Genomic DNA, 19,367 nt, shown 5'->3' on the forward strand with positions numbered 1-19,367 from the left:
TCAATATGCACAAAGGATACCACATTTTGGCCAGTGCTATTCATATCGATATTTTCAAAATAGTTTTTATTCTATGCTATCCATATCGATATTTTCAAAATAGGTCACCGCTGAGAGCGCTACTGTTGCGCAGTCAGTTCAAATGTAACTAAAATTGATTATATTATTTTACAAATGGTCGTTGGGATTTCGAAAATTGTGCAATTTTATAGTAATAAAGACTAGTACGGCCTACCACCAGTTTTGACATCGACATATTCGCTCACCCCTACAGAACGAGAGAGATGCCTAGAAAGTAAGTTACGTAGACTAGCGAGTATTAAGCAATTTTTCGCACAATCCGATTAATTTCTCAAATACACATTGCGTGGTGTAGGCGCCAAAATTAAATCGTCTCGGTGATCCCTATTGCTTCGATTGTAAAGAGCAGTCTCCAAACTGGACAATCAAGTTAACAATTAGGTCAGACATCAAATATGCGTAAATCTCATCTTCCCGCCACATGTACAAAATTAAATCACCAATTTTAAATTCATGGCGCTCGAATCAAATCGAGCGCTCGAAATAAACAACTTGCCCCTAAACGTGCATATATAAATATATATATACATATATTCTAACATCGAAATTCGGCAGTTTCGCGTCCGCGCACTCCCGCATCGTCCGCATTTGATAGGTCACGTTTTTTCTTGTGTAAATATTAATAAATCGAAATCGTTTGTGACCTCTTCACATGGGTAGTATTAGTAGTAATCGCAATAATAGCTTACTTATCGATATCATTTTATCGACATATACTGGAGCCTAATTCTGGAGACAAGTTTAACCACACTAACAGTAGTTATGCTTTGTGGAACAGTAACGTAGCACGTGGCACCAATGACCGACAGGAACCAGTTACCGACACTCGTCTTTTTTCCAAGAATACAAGGGTAAGGGTTTTCTCACTCTATTGGTGCTACTACGTTACTGCAAACTCAAGGATGTCACATATAAATAATTATACCCAATAAAGGTATTGGGTATAATTATTTATACGTGACTACAATTTGCGGTTCAAATACTTATGCTAAGGGCTGTCCTATGTAAAGTGAACCGTAAACTAAAGAATCAATTTCCACTGTACATAGTTTCAATGTATAAAAAAACGAATGTACAAGCAAGATATAAAATAAATATTACATTATGTAAGTTTTGCATTACATAATGGGAACTGTTGATAGTGTTAACTATGAATATAAATATGTATAAAACTTTTACCTGTTATTTTATCTTTAAGTACATAAATTATTGATACCTTATTTCGTTGTTTTACGGCCACCTTCTGAAAGTAAATCCCCAGTTTCGTACGTACAGGTAGTAAACAATACGGAACCTTGGTTGAAATGATTTTGTCAAAAGAAACACGGTTTAACTTATACATTATTTATTAATTTAATAGTTACAGCCTTAACATGTCGCTTAAACTAGCAGTGGCAGATACGTTTAGGCCCATAAGCCTAGATCAGTTGATGGGTAAAAAGCGATCAATATGTCCTATGTTGACCAAAACTGTCTGCCCCTGACACCTGTTCCATATAAAATATTAGTCTGATAATATATTGATTTCCCACATTCCCAACAAATTATTCCCAATAAATTAATTTCGTCTCATTGCGCATGTTCTCACAGGCGCAAGCGTGTTTCAACTCTATATAATTGTATTGTGTCTATAACTTATTTACCGTCAATCAGTGACAAGCCGTATTATGGTGCCGCACAGCGCCATCTGGTCGAATTATCAAACCGCTTCACGATCTGCTCAACTTCCAACTGTGTATACAAATACACTTCTCTTCACAGTTGTCTTCAAAATAAAGTTCGTTATTTTATTATTATCCCATTAAAACTTGCTACCATTATCAGAATATTAGTTTACATAAAACAGGCCCTCAGACTAGAATCAGTGCGCCTCGACGATTTCGTTGGGGAACCACTGCGAGGACTCCAGGCCGTCCCACAGCGACAGCTCGGGTTGCAGGAACTCTTGGTTTAGCTCGTCTATGTCTATGGTCTTCTTGTGCTCTGGAAATGTAGAATTTTTAGATAACGGTGAGTATGACATAGAAAATAATGTAATGTAACGCCCCCTTCTTACAGGAATTGAAATCATATCTGACGCATGACAACAGACGCCGTCACCATAGAATAAATAATAGTACTACCGCACAGAAAAGAAACTTCCTACAAAACCGAAGTTTGAAAGCGATTCAAGGACGAATCATGTTGTCCCTCTCTAATGTATGACACTATCCCTTTCGGCTGTTTAGGGTTGTCAAAATTCAAGTCTATCTTTGGTTGTGCACGCACAAGGACGTCGAGTTTTGCCAACCCTAATAATTACTCCTAGAACGCTGAGCCGAACGAGCAGAGAAAGCCCGAACGCTGCAGTTTCCACCCACTGGCGTCACAAAAAAACTGAAATAAATGAAACATTCAATCATGCTCTAAAAAAATATGAAAATATTTTCGACTGCCTAAGCTTAGCCTAGCCTAAAGTCAAGAATCTGTAAGAATATTTCCAGTAGAAAATATTAATTAACGTTTATAAAAACGACAACGATCTTAATTGGCCATCTCACTTTGAATGCGCGTGCACTTAATCTTTTAAGTCTATAAACTTTCAAAGTGCAACGAAATTAAGTGTAATTTTAGTCTTATAGCAAGAACGAATCAACTAGATATTCAGTATTAGAAAGGGTACCTGAACGACAGTAGCAAAATGTTTTGCTATAAGTACAGGTTTTATATTTATGAGAAACGGAAGAACCCTGAAAATAAGAATGTAACTCATAAAAAGTATAGGACCTAAACCATAACGCGGCAATCTCACAAAATACCGGCCCGCAAGCCACCACGCCAGGCAGCATAGTAAAGGCTCCGTTTGTATTTAAAAAACTGATATTTTATCCATATGTATGGCAATAGTGGCAAAGTAATCTGATGCAAATGTTGAGTTGTTTGCTACGTTGGCTGATAGAATTGACTTTAAAGTTATTTTGAATGATACATATTTAATTACGTTGATTTAAATATGATTCGTAATGTGTTTTTCTCGCGTTGGTGGTGAAAAATATTATTTCATTAGGGAAGTTTGTTTGACCCTCGTGTCTTGAAACCCTCGGAACGCTCAAGACTCCACTATTCGAACCACTCGATACGTTCGTGGTTCAATTTTGGGAACTCTCGCTTGCTTGGATATGAATATTAGCACGAGAGGTTAAATAACAACTATTTTCGTTAATATAACTATGAGAAATGAAAGAACCATGAAAATAACAGTGTTACTCATAAATTACTCTTTGTAATTTTGAACAACAGTTTAGAAATACTCACCAACAAGTTGCAAATCGTCAGCCTGCGTCTTGGCCGCCTGCGCCGCGGCCGCGGTGGCGGACGCGTCGGCGACCGGCGCCGCCGGCGCCACCGCGGCGCTCTGGTCGCCCTGCCCATAGTATCCAGACCACGCTGAGTAATTTTGCCAATAGGCGGACGGATCATAATATTGGTTGTACTCCTATAATCATAACTGCTCGTCAATACACCGCCAATGTCTAATCTATTTAGCAACGCTGTATTGAAGCCTCAAACAGTTATGTTAGGCATACGCAGCTATAGCTAATGATACGAGGCAAACGAAAACTGAAAATTGAGTTTTAGCTTGCCTGACACGAGATTATTATGGATGCTAATACTAATAATGGAGTTAGGTTAAATGCTAGCCTATCTAATGTACCTAATGGTATTCTACTTAGTCGCGATTTTAATTCATATACGTGAAAATTACTCGCCTGCCTCCTGAATTCATATTTTTTTGTTTGTGTCAATATTCATATCCGTCCATACTATCAGGAACAGGTATTAACTATCCTACCTAATCTAACTCCACGTATAACCAGTTCATTGGAAAGTAGGTAAAATACGACATTCTAGTCTATTTTTCTTGAAATTAATGGAAAACTACTACTAATGACAATAATTACTTCTATTAACTTCGAATTGTAAGGTCTCACAGGGGAATCGTAGCCACGATTATGATCGGGTTCCGAGCGGTGCGCGTACGATTGTGCTTGCACGGTGAGCGTGGTCACATCGATCTGTAGGGTTCATTGCAATATGAGCTGTATGGTAACACGACTAGGGGTGGATTTTCAATGACAACTAGTGTTCGGGACTTAGTAAAATTTTTGAGACATATATTTACCTACTTCTAACTGCAACTTTACCATCTTTAACTTACATATGTTCCGCAGACAAACACAAACCAATAGAGCAAAATATTGTAGCCGCGAAGTCAACCACGGCTAAAGTACAGATCGTGTTAAGAAAGCTAGCACGAATGGAATTAATAAAACTTTGATTGTATGAGTGACACATAAGTATATCGGTATACAGTCAGAGCCGCCATTTTATTGATTAATGTGATAAACACATAGATATTTTTATTTCCATTCGCTCATTCGTTCCATTCGTGCCAGCTCTTGTGAATTGACCTGTATATGACGATGTACGTCCCCATACATTATGCAGTAATTAAGTTGTCTAACACTAACAGTTGAAAATCGAGTTATGTTAGGTATTTTTCAACACACTTGCTCAAAACGACGTTTTTATTCCACCGATTTTTGGCTCATAATCCTAGATCTAAACACGCTCGTGCTTTTTCATTATATTATATTATCCGACTGAGTTAAGAGGGAACTGCTATGATTGCTAATAATATTCATGGAAACGGAGACTTTTTAATTTGGTCGAGTAATACATTTTTTTTTAACCAACTATATATATGCTCCTGACCGTTTTCGGCCACAGCGACTGCTTCAACTCCTTTTTTGGCGTTCATGTGCTCTCGTGTGGCTGACGTAGCCGATATTGTTGGCAAAGACCCGTGCGCACAACCAACTAATAAGGTTTCAAATGTTAATTCAAAGAGATTTTATCACACCAAACATAATTTACAGATTAAATTATCTCGTAAATTACATTAATGAATTAACATAACATTTTATCGATTTCATCTCCATCCGTCGAATAGAAAGTATTAGCTTTTTTACATTTTTTTTTTATTGGCTGTTTGTCGATTTCGTTCGCTCCTGTGCCTTGCGCGCGCATTGGAATCGTGCGTCAAAAAAATAACGCGCCACCCATTTTCCGTATTTGTCATAATATTGGAATAGTTTTGCATGTTTTAGTTTATACATTGAGGAAAGTGTCAATTTCAAGCATTGAAAATGAAGAACACATAAAATTGACGCTGCCAGTAATACTAATAGAGGCAAGAGCCGAGAACGATAGCCTTTTACCATTAAATCGCGTGAAAAATAATTGGCGGCATATGAAACTTTTAGTCGATGGAAAATCAGCAAAAACGCGCAGTATTTCTTGGAAAACGTGTTGGTACTTCAATGAACTGGCGAATAAGTGCCTACAAGCCCAGCACGTTTTGGTGCAATTATTCGATCTTAAACCTGTAAGCCACCATTTTGAAAATTTAACTTTTACTGTTTTGACAAAAAAGAACTAATTTACAACTTTTGTTTATTTATTCCTCGCAAGTGTGTTGAAAAAGTCGTATGAAACGCGTGTGCATTGGTCATTACCCACATCGGCTTTTTTATTGCGCGCTCGCTTACAGCTCGCGCGCACAATATCGCCTCGTGTGTAATGAATGACCAACTTAGCACACTTGTATCACAATGATAGGTATTTAATCATCTTAGTATGAATTAATCTTCATATCGCATCTGTTTTACTAAAGAATAGAGATAACTCTATTTTGAACTTGTCGAGTGAACTATATTTAATAAGTAAATTAATTAGTATAGGAGAATATATAATCTTTTTTAAATTAACGCGACCTATTTATACCTTGCTTCTGTGGACATTGAGTAAACTACATATCACAATCAATTTTGTTAAACTTGTGTAGTGTAGCAATTAAAATAAATGATAATAAGCATCTCAAACTGCTATGAAGTGAGCACACACTGCTCAAGTAGCATTTGTAGCAAGTTGATACATAGCTATTCCACTATGTCTACTACGTCTAGTGTGGCTCGAGCATTCCTCAGCGTAGCACTATATATGCAACAGCAAACTCTCAAGCTCATTCACATTCTGGCAAGAAATGATAGTATAAATATCGCTAAGCAAGCTATAATTAACCTTTTGACCTCCGGAATATGTGTAACCCATTATAGTATCTGAATTTAATAACCTGATTGTTTTGATAAAAACACACTTTCATATCTGGTGGAATACCAACATATATTATACGTAGATAACAGGAAATAAGTCCATTAAAATAAATGTTACCTATTTCTTTATCTATGGGGAGTTTTTTACCATGCTTTGTTAAATGCTAACTCCTTTTTCTCTTGAAATTTACAATATATGACCAAGATCAAATCATTCTTTGTTAATTTTTATTTTGTAAATCCAGTGTTTTAATGTGTGGTGGTCAAAAAGTTAAAAATAAATTAAAAAACATACCGTCCCGCTGTTGTAGGCGGCGTTTGCAGCATTGGGGGCAGATTGGTTCTGTCCAGTAGGAGCCCCCTTGGGCTTGGGCACTGCGGTGCAGATTTTCAAAGGCTTTGTTCCAAGACCAGTGTATCCATTCATGGCGTATAAGGCGTTACGTTGTTCTTCCTCACTTCCGAATCTTACGAAACCGTAGCCTTTTGTGTAGCCTGAACTGTCCAGTATTACTGAAAAATAATAGTGTAAAATCCAGAAATAGTTTCTTTGAATATTTACCTTTTAGTTTCTATTGTAGCTATAACATAGATAGCTTAACAAATCAGTTTATTTCAAATGAATAATATAAAATACCACAATATTTAATATGATCCCAATAGGCGGGTCCACACAAAGCGAGCATACGCGCGAGGCAATTTCCTCGCGCACAGACCTGCTCTGTGTGGACCCGGCTAATTAATAAGTTATATTCAAATTTGCAAGATTTAATTATGAATAGAATAACTCAAACTAATCTTAGGTATATTATTAATTTCAAAATATTAATTGATTTAGTTGCCAAAATACTTTTTGATAAGTAGGCGATATTGATTTAAATCTGATTGGTAAAAGAGAAAAGATGGAATAGGCACTGACAGGTACAAAATTATTATAAACCAATAAAATATACCTTTTGCAGTTTTGATTGAAGAGTACTTTGAAGCAAAAATCCTGTAAAGTGAGTAGTCATCAACATCGGAACTTAAATCCCCAACCCACACAGAGAATTCTCTCTCTGATTGCATGTTAGCCCGGGCCTCGCGCGATGCTGTGTTGAGCCTGAATCGGACCACTGGGAATGTTCCAGGGATGGGTTTGCCATTCAGTTTGTGCATTGCGTCTATAGCCTCCTCATCAGTCTAAAAACAAGATGTTAAAGAAATTGATATCAGAATAAGACTGTTTTAGCTTGTTAGAAAACAAAACCATATTATTTTCACCGCACCAACTGGTAAAGGCTCTCTTGATTGTTCAAAAACTGATGAGAAAGATGCATTTTATCCACATGTGGAGCAAAGTAACCCGATGCAATATTTTCAGTTATTTCCTTATGTTAGTTGGTAGAATTGACTTTTAAATGATAATTTTGAATGATAACATTTAATGACATTCATTTGGGTTCGATTTTGTTTTATATCTTACAGTTGGGTTGTTGTGGTGAAAAATTTTGTGTTTCACTCAGGGGCAAAATTTGTTTAACCCTCTTGAAAAGTTGAAACCCTCGCAACGCCCAAGGTTCCATTTTTCAATTTTGGAATCTTTCGTTTGCTCGGGTATCAATATTAGCACAAGCGTTAAATAATAACTTTGGCCCCTTGTAAAACAAATAACTCTATAAATGTTTAAGGTTATTTACACAATATAAAAAGCTGTAATAATGTTACGTGAGCGTGAACGTTACGTTACCTCCAGAACGGGTACGTAACCATTTTTAGATGTGTTTTCTGCTTTGATTGTGTAGTTCTTCCTAGAGTCCACCAGTTTCAATGACAAAGGCAAATTTCTATTAATGATTGCCCGAATATGAATATCCGGCCAAATGTTTGGTTAAAATCTTACTAACTATTCGCTTCGCAGGCAATTCCCTAAAAATAAACAGGTCAAAAGGCAAGAGCCTCGAAAACAGATTTTCAACCCTCACCAAATAATCAAAACAGATTTTCCAAAAATCTGCTGTTTTTATCTCTGCCTTAAGTTGCCATTTTATACATATAGGTAGTTATAAATGTATTTTATATATTTAGTTGTGTATTAGGTATTGTTTTAATACATAAGTAGTATGTAGTGTGTGTTTGTGTTCAAGTCTCCATATTTAGCTCATTGCACTACCTGTTGACTTTTCCATTTCCTGCTACCCAAGGGAGGGCTGGAAGAGATCGCTTTTTAGTTATGAGACCGCCTGTTGTTACCTAGTTCTATTTTCCTTTAAAATGTATTAGTAGTTTTACATGTATGTAAATGTATAATTATTGGTGCAAAAAAAGAATATTTACTTACTTACAGATTCAGATTTGTCTGAAAGTAGCAGAAACCTGGCAGAAAGTAGTTTCGAAAAAAGGAGCTTAAATTTCAGTGTTGCAACCAGATAAGCAATAAATAAAGCGGCCAAGTGCGAGTTGGACTCGCCCATGAAGGGTTCCTTACCATTTATGACATATTAAAAAAAATCTACTAACTAGATCTCGTTCAAACCAATTTTCGGTGGAAGTTTGCATGGTAATGTACATCATATATTTTTTTTAGGTTTATCATACTCTTATGTTAGAAGTTACAGGGGGGGGACACACATTTTACCACTTTGGAAGTGTCTCTCGCGCAAACTATTCAGTTTAGAAAAAAATGATATTAGAAACCTCAATGTCATTTTTGAAGAGCTATCCATAGATACCTTACACATATGGGTTTAATGAAAAAAGTTTTTTTGAGTTTCAGTTCTAAGTATGGGGAACCCCCAAAATTTATTGTTTTTTCATCAATGCGGTTCAAAGAATACATCTACTTACCAAGTATAGCTCTTATGGTTTCGGAAAAAAGTGGCTGTGACATAAACGGACAGACAGACGTACATGACGAATCTATAAGGGTTCCGTTTTTTGCCATTTGGCTACGGAACCCTAAAAATTATATGCCGAATATTCGGCACTTAAACCGAATAACCAGCCAAATATGAACATTGTTGAATAATTACCGAATATAATAATTTCTATAATAGCCAGGTCCACACAGAGCGAAAATACGCGCGAGGCAATTTCCACACGCACAATACGGCCACTGTAGACATGCCTCGGGCGAGGATAATGCGCGCGCCGCCTTGGCCTAGGCACGTCTACACTGACCATATTGTACATGAGGAAATTGCCTTGCGCGTATGCTCGCTCTGTGTGGACCCGGCTAATGACATAGTAAATTTGTTGTGTTCAAGTTGCATCAAAGCTCAGACTATAGTTGTGCCATTGTCGAAAACATTCTCGGTTCCCCGTAGTAAACAAAAAAACAATCTTGAGAATGGCACAACTATCCCTTAGACGGACTATGATTTAACTTTTTAAGTAAAGTTATAACTGACGGCCCTGTGCTTTAAAATTTCTTTTAATAATGACATCAGAATCCAAAAAAAGTATTAAGCATAGGCATACCTGAAAGTGCACAAATGCATAACCAGCAGGCTCTCCTGTAAACTTGTTCCTCATCACCTTTACTGTTAGCGGGCGCTGGCCCATGCGGTGAAAAGCTGCTACAATGAAGCTCTCTGTCATATTCGGCTCCAACTGAAAAAAAAAAGAAAATCATAAAAATATAAATTGTAATGACAACTTTTACTGCAACTCTTTAGGTAAGCATCCACAGGCCCGCATCACAAAGTCACACAAGTGATACTCGATACGTGCGATGAGGGCCTGCGGACGCTTACCTTTTCAATAATTTCAATTCAAACATTCAAGTAAATATGAAGCAAATGTACTTAGAACTTACACTGCCCATCCATAGCTGACACTGCATAGACATGACTGGTATTTTACAAAAAAATAAATAATTACAGAACACAAAAATACGAACACACAGATTAAAGCGTAAGCGTTTAAATTTAATACAATTATCTAAATAATGTAATAAACGCAAACACACAACACACGGTTTATTGTCATAACCATAAATATCGAATGATTCGATTCGAATGATTGATGGAATGAACGAATTTAATGAATGGTTTTACATTGACACGTAGGGCTGTTTGATTTCAAGTTTACCAATCGATTCAATCTTCCCTACTTTTAGCGATCGATTTCTAATTTTTATTAAACTCTCAAAATATGTTTTTATTTATTGATTTAAAGCAAAATAGTAGCACGGCCACGCAAAAATAAGGTTAAATTTTAATTAAAGTAAATAAAACAACGATAAGGAATTATTAATATAGAGCGACGAACTAAACATTGCGACATACAGGTGATGATTCATGACACGAAACATTCTCTTTATTGTGTCATTGACTTTAGTTCTACAGAGACTACAGAGTCTTCCGTTTCTGTATTTTAACAAAAATAAAAAGTCTGAGATCTAACATAATTAGGTGTTACAAGTTTTCGTCACTATATTTGCAAAAAATAAGATTCATGCTTAACAAAGTCATTAAAATTGGACTACAGTTGGACGTGTAGTGAAATATTAACTTTTTATCAAAAAAGGAAATTTCCAATCAAGTTAACTGGTAAAGTCAGTGATGTGTTAATCTAATCAGGCCAGGTAGTATAAAGCAAGAATGTCACGCCTTGATAACATTGATGCACTTGAAAAACAATTAGCTGACTTGCAAATGACGAATAAGGAATTCAGTTCTATTAGTAAGGGCAAAAAAATCCCACCAGTTGTGCCGCCAAAAAAGAAAGCTCAACCACAAGTCCCTCGTAGTGCTATCGTCAGCACCCTACGTGAGCCATCATTTTCTACGAAAATATCACCGGTACTGAACAACAATACTGCTATTCAAAATCAAAGTCTCACCAATGTGCATTTGACAGCAGCCGATTATGCTAATGTAAGCCATTCGAATGTGCCCGGTGTTTCCTTCAGTCATAATACGCCGAAAACATATAACACGACATATAGTAATCTGCCACCTTACCGAAATAATAATGACAGTCTACCACCGCCGCCACCTCCACCACCATTACACATTCCAGCATCCAAATCGTATGACAACAATCAAGGTGAAGAATACTTGCCTCCTCCCTCTCCAGTCAGCTCAAACTACAGTGAATTAGTTCGGGCTACAGCAAATTTGAATTATAATCAGGAAAGGCAAAACTATCCGCCTATTTACCAAAATGAATTTGCTGAATATGGTGCGTCACAAGGATCAACTTATGAGTACGCCATATATGAACCTATAAATCCGCGTCCGCAGAGCAGTCTCTCGGGACAGAACACGTTCCATAACTATCGAAATAATGTAACAACTCCTGGAAAATCTCCGCTTCCTAAAGAAGAGGAAGTAGACGCTCTAACAAACATGTTAGTGCAGTCTATATCCGACAGCCAGGATTTGGATGTTTTTGGTATATGCGTAAAATGCGACGGTAAAGTAGTCGGTGAGAGTTCAGGATGCACAGCAATGGGTAATATGTATCATGTTCAGTGTTTTAGTTGCTACCGTTGTAATACAAATCTGCAAGGAAAACCTTTTTATGCCGTTGAAGGCCACCCTTTCTGCGAAACAGATTATTATGAAACTCTGGAAAAATGTTCCGTGTGTACTAAACCAATCCTAGACAGGATTTTAAGGGCAACAGGCAAGCCGTATCACCCCACTTGCTTTACATGCGTTGTATGTGGGAAAAGTCTTGATGGCATTCCATTTACTGTTGACGCAATGAACCAAATTCATTGCATTGATGATTTTCATAAAAAATTTGCCCCACGGTGTTGTGTATGCGAACTACCAATAATGCCCGAAGAAGGTCAAGAGGAAACTGTGCGTGTTGTTGCACTTGATCGCAGTTTTCATGTTCGATGCTACCGGTGTGAAGATTGTGGGCTCTTACTGTCTTCAGAGGCCGAAGGACGTGGGTGCTATCCACTTGACGATCATATTCTTTGTAAAAATTGCAATGCTCACCGTATACGCATGCTTACGGTTCCAGTTATGACGACCGACCTGTAAAGTGGGAGTGAATCGTGAATCATTTTCATTTGTCATACTCATACAAAAAAAAATGATAATCTGCTTAATTTATTTCACACATTATTCATGAAATAATGTATAAGTTATTTCAAATTAGATAATAATAATGTATACCGCTTAAAACAGTTTACTTTGACAGCTAGTTTAGTTACATGTATAAGTATATTACATTAATCTATTTATTTTTGTCTACATTTGTTATTTCCGGGCTAATAGTTTGTTTATATAAGTATATTTTAGCTTACGGCTCACTTTTTGTATCTCTATTCCAAAATGAAAAAAAAATATGGCAACTATCGGGTTATTACCACTACTTATCACCAAGTTGTTACCAGTGGATTTTTTTCACCGAAGTGTGGTTAGAGTTCAATATTAATAAATCAATAATTAAATAAAAGTTAAATTAATTATAAGTTAATTAGTTATTAGATTAATTATAAGTCGATTACTGTTTCAGTAAACTGCCTTAAAAATGATCAAAAATAGTCTGTCTTTGACTGATTTGTTTGTACGTTCGTATAATTTTGACGTTATTTATTGAAAGGGACCTTATTATCAATGGCGCTTACGCCATTATCAACGATGTTCCTATATACATACAAAGCTGCGCTACGCAGTGCGCTGTAAGCGCCCTCGACAAAAGATCCAGGTTTAAAGATAACGTTACAATTAATTCAATTTTCAATTAATATAATAAATTTCATCCAAACGTTAATTTCTCTTTTACAATTTATTGTTTGTACTCGCACCGGGTTTAATATTTTTGACCACTTTTAAAGCAGTTTACTGAAACACTAATCGACTTACAATTATATATTAAAGCACTGTATATACAGTATATACTACACTATTTCTACTGTTTTGGTGGTAACTACTGGGATTTATTTTCCCAGTAGCTACCACTGGTAACAGCTAGGTGGCAACTAGTGGGAATAACCCCAACTATCTGACAAAAGAATGTTAAGACTACTTAATTGCTTGATATCAAATTAATGACCATTTTAATCTAAACTCGTGTCCTGGAAATATATATGCTCTTAAGAGTTTATTAAAACAAAATTGAATTTATATACTTAACTGCACATTAGGTCAAATAGAGATCAAGTGAGACAGTCCATATTAGATTACGTTCTTAAGGTCATGTAAGATTATTGGTAATGGTTGTTTCATCTAATAGGTATTAAGGACATGTGATATTGGCTGCTAGTGTCATCGATTAAAATAATTATTTATTACTGTACTTTGTGTACTTTAAAGCGTTATTAAATAATGCTATCCAAAACAAAATCTTCTTTTTAATAAATCTTGTATATTTCATTTTAGATCATCTGTGATTTTTATCCTTTTCTTAAAAATAATTATCCCGATATACCTATTCCTACAAGCGGTCATGTTGTGTAGCTAAATTGGAAGATAGGTGAAAATAGAAAGAGGGCTACGGAGCGGAGTGTGAATATACAAATAGACAATAAAAATACTTGTTTCAAAATAAAAATGTAATTAAAAAAATCAGTACGTACATTATTTATGAGTTAAAAAAGTAATACTGGCTGAAATTTTAAAAGAAGGCACACAAATCACAGTTGTAAGTTTTGTCTTTTTGAATCACTTTTATAAATAATTATTACACGATACACCATTGATTTTTAGTCCCAGAGACTACATTCAGCTGTTGTCCCGTTGAAACAATTAAATTTGATGAAATAAGACCACCCTACTATACTCTACCTGTGTGAGGCAGTTCCATCCGAACATTTAGAAAATTTCATGTGCAGCTACCAGTTATACATAAAATACGATCTACCTCTTTAATTGTAATCATTCATTTAATGAGACCAAAGGTGGAGCTTTTTAGTCCCATTTGCTACTACTGGGGTCTAACAGGTATGTAGATAGGCCAATTATCCTAGAGTTCAACTCGCATGTAAGCGGTTCTAATCTAAAGCAGGAACAGCGCACTGAAAATGTGACAATCGTATTTATGAAACAGGAGCCCAGCCCACATTTAAATCGTGAAGCTTTCAGAAGCATGTGTGGAGCCGAAGCGACCTGTAAATTACTTTCCCCGTATAACACGTTATGTTCCTTGACTTTTGTTGATTCCGTACCCAAAAGGTAAAACGGGACCCTATTACTAAGACTTCGCTGTCCGTCCGTCTATAACCAGGCTGTATCTCATGAACCATGATAGTTAGACAGTTGAAACGACTCACACTTTGTCGGTCTTTTTTTATCTTGCGAGATTGCGATATATACTATCATCGCCTTCTTGTTTCACACACACACACAAGCCTGAAGCGGGCTTATAGTTAAATTTTATGAACATAATGCAATTGAAATAAATTGACTACATCCAAGATGAGATCTGTGTTATAAATGACTTCAATCTGTTGTTACACCGAATAATAATTAAATATTTACAAGAACTTAAAATGTAAAATTTGCCATTTCGCTTGATTAAACCTTATGTTTTAACTTTGTATTAAATTTAGGTGGGCTCAGAACTTGCTTCATAAACAAAGATCTTTTTTCCTTCATAGTTCTCGACATTATCAAATCAGATCTAAATGGTTCTGAATTATTAGCTTCTGTAGATGCCACATTATTTTTTTTATCTTCTGGTATACTTTCGATGTTTTCGTTGCTAGTGTCAAGTTTATTTCTAACTACAACTGATTCGGCTGACGCAGATATTTTTTCTGAAGAATGGAATAAAGATTCTTCGTCAGAATGTATGTTTAATTTAGGTTCAAACTTTTCTCTAAGAATTGAAAATTTACGTCTGGGTTTACTTCTTAAGTTTTTTTTCATGTTCATCATTTTAGAAGGTGGTAATTCTGCATTTGATGTGGTGGTGTCTTTTTGTATGAGTGATTGTAATGAAGATGTTAATCTTCCAGAAGCTAGGTCTTCAGTAGAACTAAGTGGCATGGAATTATCCGTAACCAGTTGCCATAGCAAGTCAATGTCCTTATTTGACAAATCTTGAAGGGTTTGATCAGGTTTTATGGAATTCCTTTTGTACTGTGTTTTAAGATTGCTCACATTTGTTTTTTGTCGGATCCTAGCATTTTTCCGACCATTAACACACATTTCTAGAGAAGAAGTATTAGAAGATGATGTCATGGTACAATTGGATCCTTTTTTATGTGAATCAAATTTGGATTCATGAAAAACATTGAGAATATTTTCTTTTTCTGGTAGAGATTCCATTATGTTACTTGAATCGAACTTTGATGGTTCTTTCCACAACGCTTTTTTAAGATTACATTCCATTTTACAAGAGTCATCCTCTTCGGGAGAGTACCAATGTAGATCTTTCCGATTGTGATATAGATTTCTTGGCGAATTGGCAATTGTCGCTTTTCGTATTTCATCTATAGTCGCTACTAAGGAACTTTCTGAATTAAGCCTCTTTTTACTTGATGGATCTAAATCACCTAAATCATCTAATTCTTCCAAAATTGGTTCTAAATAATCTTTCCCGGTGTCAACCATACATGGTTTGGCAAGAAAAGTGTCATCGTTAGTTTGGCAAAGGATCGAATCAACGTATTCTTCTTGGTTACATGGATCAAACTTGACGAAGACATTGGAGTAGGTAGGAGCTTTTTTCGGGAAAGGCGGCGCTGCTAAAATTGCTGTTTTTAAATCTTGAGATATACAACTACTGATTTCGGAACTTCCAGAAGTTAATGTATCACGTCTTCTATCTCTAAATACACTCCCGTCGTGAAGCCAATTTTCTATATCTGAATATCCATTCCATGATCTTAGGCCCCACGCTTCACGTGCTATATTAACGGCACATATATTTTCATAATCATGGACTGATAATATTTCAGTTGGTGTATCTAAATCACGTTGTTTTGAAGGAAATGACTCACAGCTCATAACTTTGTTGTTTTTACCTTTTCGGGTATACATTTCTTTTAAAATATCTAAAGCAATCCTTTGTATATTTTCAATATCAGCATCTTGGTTGCCAACTTTTATATTCCTCAAAGCACTTAAGCACAACTTTTGAACGATATTTTCGTTAAAAGTGTTTATATCTGAACTATTAATGTCACTGAAACTTAAATCTAAATCCATGTCTATTGAATCAGAGGATGTCTTCTTATTGGAACCATCAGTATCATGACTAAATTCAGACCCATGTTGTGGTTTAGAGGTTTTTATAAAATCTCCATTAACCATTTCACAAACATCCAAATTTTCATTTGTTAAATCATCTCTTAATTCATCAGATGAACAAATTCCACGACGTTTTTGTAAATTAAGGTTACTTGCAGTGATAATATCTATAGAGCTTTCTATATTTTCAAAAGCAGATATCTTTGATGTCAACTCAGTTAGATCCAACACTTGGGCTCCTTTGCCTTTTTTAACTAAGGTTTTCATCCTACCCCTTTCGTATAAGTTTTTGTCTTCTTTGCTAACTGTTTGAGGAGTGTTTTCCACTGTATGAAATTCTATGCTAGAAACATCTATGCTATTATCACCAACTGGAGCTGATGTAAAGGTTGGAGTTCCGGACCTAGCAATCCAATGGTCTAGTAGGAACTTTTTGTCAGCACTGTCAATGTCACTTGGTTGTACTTGAGCACAATTCTTCCTGAAAAATTAAAGATCCTTATTACGACACAAATACAAGTAATAATCACGTATCATACTTATGTCCCCCTCCCATAAGAAAATACGAATAAGAAAGTGAATTTCTTGAGTCTGTGAATTAGTAGGTATCATTATTTTAGTTAGATTAGAAAAAATATACATGTTTGTACCTTTCTGAAGTTTCTTCAGTAACTTTTATCTTTTGAGTGCTTTTGAAGGACCTAACATAATTTAAACTTTTGTTATTATTTCTTTTATTTTCTGTAGCTGTTGGAACTTTGTTATTTAATTCAATATCGTTGCTGTCATTTTTCCATGGTATAGGTCCCTTAGAATGATAATATCTATAATAGAATATCATAGCGCACATTCCTGAAAACAAAACCAGTTAATTTATAATAATAATAAATCTGTGACTAATGCGTGAAGATTTCTGCGCATAGTGTTATAATTAAGATTTTTCTAGGTTATTTATTTTTTAATTCTCTCGTCCATATTTACTCGTGAAAACACCAGTTAAGGAAAGAGAGACCTAAGCCCTTCTACGTGTACACGTTCAACGCAGCTGGCCAACTTTATTGTCACGCGTGCAATAGAGTATTTAAGAGCAAGTTTGGTCTGGCTATCCACATTAGGGCTCACGCTAGACAACGTCCATAATGTTTACTTAGGGTAGTCATCATCGAAAACGATGAGGAGAATTATATATGTATACTCGTGAAATTTATAAAATTTATTTTTTCATACAATTTTGGTTAATTAAAATGGATATATCTTAAATTTGAAAAAAGATGTGATTCCGAAGAATAATATAGTACAATTTTATCTTACCTATTATAGTACCCACAATCACACATGTTGAAGTTGCAATAGACCAGGGTTTCTTTTGCCTTTCTAAGTCAGATATCACATACAAAAATAAACTTCCGAAATTTTGTGTCACCATTAAGGTGTAGAACATCATCAGGCGATATCTCGTATGCCCCTCTCGTAAATTAATATAACAGAAACAATATACAAGCCCCATTATGACATTGTAGAATGTTTCCTCTAGTTTATTGGGACAAAACGTAGTTTTTTGTGTTACAATCCAAAAGGTCATTGCAGACCAGTGAAGGCCTAAAAATTAAGAATGGTTATATTAGTAATGGTTAAGGTTTAAATCCATAAAATAAAGTAATAAAATAAAACATACCTAAAGGCACTAATGTCCATATACCAAAAATAATGGTAAATAATATAATACCGGCAATCCGACTGATAAGCATCCCAAAATGCCAAACAAGTTTCAGTAAAAATGCATTCCATTGGAATTTCTCACTGCCAAACCATGAAAGGCCGTAAATGTAATTCGCGCATCCCCATACCACTGATGCAATCGAAGCACAAAGGGCAAATGCTGAAAAGTCATAAATTACGTTTTAATTACAAAAAAAATATTAAATGCTATTATAACCATTTAAAATACAAAATATTTACCTTTTGTATGATAGTTTTCATTTAATGTAACAATTCCATAAACTTGTAAAATAATTTGTGGAATAGTTCCGATGAAAACATATAAGAAATGCAATAAAATGAGATCATTTATTTGAGTAAATAGCTTTAGTGCTTTTATTGATTCCACATTTTTGCATTCAAGCACTTTGTGCATGAAAATAATGTACCTGAAACATACAACTTGTGAGATATTGTACCTATTCAAATATCGTTGAAAAATATTTTATTGCTTATTTACCTTTCTAACAATCCCACTAGAAATCCATGAGTGATCCAATGTCTTATTTGGGACTTTTGATCAATGACAAACCATCTTAATGAAAAAACGTTTATCATAATATTAGGCGCAACAATAAAAATCGAAGTTGTCAGTGCCCAGTATGGATATCCACTTTTGCAATATTCAATGAATACTAATACATCTGAAAATAAAATTCAGTTTTATAATTATTATTATACTTAACCGATTTAATTTAAAAACTGTTCGTGAACAAGTGTTGTCTACGCACCTGTAGTCAAATCAGCAAGTATGGTTACCAACGATATAAACACACACAAAACATTTAATAAACAAACGTTTTCTTCGTGGTCGTTAATAGTTTTTCTTTGTAAATTATAACTGCCGAGCCTACAAACCTCGGCCATCTTACGGATATCATTTACAGTCAATAAAAATACTTAATTTCAGTTATAAAATAACCCCAAGGCACAAATCCAGGTAGTGGGATGGGATGGCACAGGATAGCAAGCGGTTGTTGCGGTAGGGCGGCGCGGGCGCAGGTCCCTGCACGCTGATTTTGTTCTTTTCATTCATTCATTCAGGCAAATGAATTGAGTGATTGGTGTAGATTTTTTATCATAAATGTGTTGGCCGATATCAAATCGGTTGCAAGCAATCGATTGTTCAAAATTCAGTCTTTGTACACGATATTTTACTTTACTCTTTGTCGTCCCTCACTAGTCAACAACAAACCGTGAAGTGTCAAGCAAGTTGTCAATTCAACCTAAC

At 35.4% G+C, this 19,367-nt stretch overlaps 3 protein-coding genes across 5 annotated transcripts; 1 reads left to right on the forward strand and 2 right to left on the reverse strand.

The window, feature by feature from the left end:
* Nucleotides 1-1,409: 1,409 nt before the first annotated feature.
* On the reverse strand, nt 1,410-10,327 carry LOC133527744 (tRNA selenocysteine 1-associated protein 1). Of its 3 annotated transcripts, none has more exons than XM_061864894.1 (6): nt 10,033-10,229; nt 9,696-9,827; nt 7,190-7,418; nt 6,532-6,749; nt 3,376-3,484; nt 1,410-2,064 (listed from the first exon to the last, which is right to left on the reverse strand). In XM_061864894.1, the coding sequence occupies exons 1-6, from the start codon at nt 10,063-10,065 to the stop codon at nt 1,943-1,945; spliced, it is 843 nt and encodes a 280-aa protein (XP_061720878.1). In that variant the 5' UTR covers nt 10,066-10,229; the 3' UTR covers nt 1,410-1,942. The 3 variants fall into 3 exon arrangements, with proteins under 3 accessions (XP_061720878.1, XP_061720877.1, XP_061720879.1); XM_061864893.1 differs by having other exon boundaries at nt 3,376-3,556; XM_061864895.1 differs by lacking the exons at nt 1,410-2,064; nt 3,376-3,484 and adding an exon at nt 3,577-4,136 and having other exon boundaries at nt 10,033-10,327.
* A 215-nt stretch (nt 10,328-10,542) lies between these two features.
* LOC133527742 (lipoma-preferred partner homolog) lies at nt 10,543-13,563 on the forward strand. The gene has a single exon (XM_061864891.1). The coding sequence runs from the start codon at nt 10,820-10,822 to the stop codon at nt 12,218-12,220; it is 1,401 nt and encodes a 466-aa protein (XP_061720875.1). The 5' UTR covers nt 10,543-10,819; the 3' UTR covers nt 12,221-13,563.
* Nucleotides 13,564-13,719: 156 nt separating this feature from the next.
* LOC133527740 (uncharacterized) lies at nt 13,720-19,270 on the reverse strand. The gene is made up of 7 exons (XM_061864889.1): nt 18,868-19,270; nt 18,597-18,780; nt 18,338-18,525; nt 18,054-18,257; nt 17,690-17,977; nt 17,029-17,230; nt 13,720-16,859 (listed from the first exon to the last, which is right to left on the reverse strand). Exons 1-7 carry the CDS (start codon nt 19,001-19,003, stop codon nt 14,699-14,701), a joined length of 3,363 nt encoding a protein of 1,120 aa, XP_061720873.1. The 5' UTR covers nt 19,004-19,270; the 3' UTR covers nt 13,720-14,698.
* Nucleotides 19,271-19,367: the final 97 nt, after the last annotated feature.

Source organism: Cydia pomonella, chromosome 18 (assembly GCF_033807575.1).
Source record: "Cydia pomonella isolate Wapato2018A chromosome 18, ilCydPomo1, whole genome shotgun sequence".
In the NCBI taxonomy this organism is placed as follows: domain Eukaryota; kingdom Metazoa; phylum Arthropoda; class Insecta; order Lepidoptera; family Tortricidae; genus Cydia; species Cydia pomonella.

Coding starts and splice junctions, on each gene's coding strand:
- LOC133527740 (XM_061864889.1), bottom strand. CDS start 19,003: ATGGCCGAGGTTTGTAGGCTCGGCAGTTATAATTTACAAAGAAAAACT. Junction 18,781..18,867: donor ACTTGCTGATTTGACTACAG/GTGCGTAGACAA, acceptor TTTTATTTTCAG/ATGTATTAGTATTCATTGAA. Junction 18,258..18,337: donor TGAAAACTATCATACAAAAG/GTAAATATTTTG, acceptor ATGACTTTTCAG/CATTTGCCCTTTGTGCTTCG.
- LOC133527744 (XM_061864893.1), bottom strand. CDS start 10,065: ATGTCTATGCAGTGTCAGCTATGGATGGGCAGT. Junction 7,419..9,695: donor ATGCATTTGTGCACTTTCAG/GTATGCCTATGC, acceptor TCTTGTTTTTAG/ACTGATGAGGAGGCTATAGA. Junction 3,557..6,531: donor CCGCCTACAACAGCGGGACG/GTATGTTTTTTA, acceptor TTATGATTATAG/GAGTACAACCAATATTATGA.
- LOC133527742 (XM_061864891.1), top strand. CDS start 10,820: ATGTCACGCCTTGATAACATTGATGCACTTGAAAAACAATTAGCTGAC.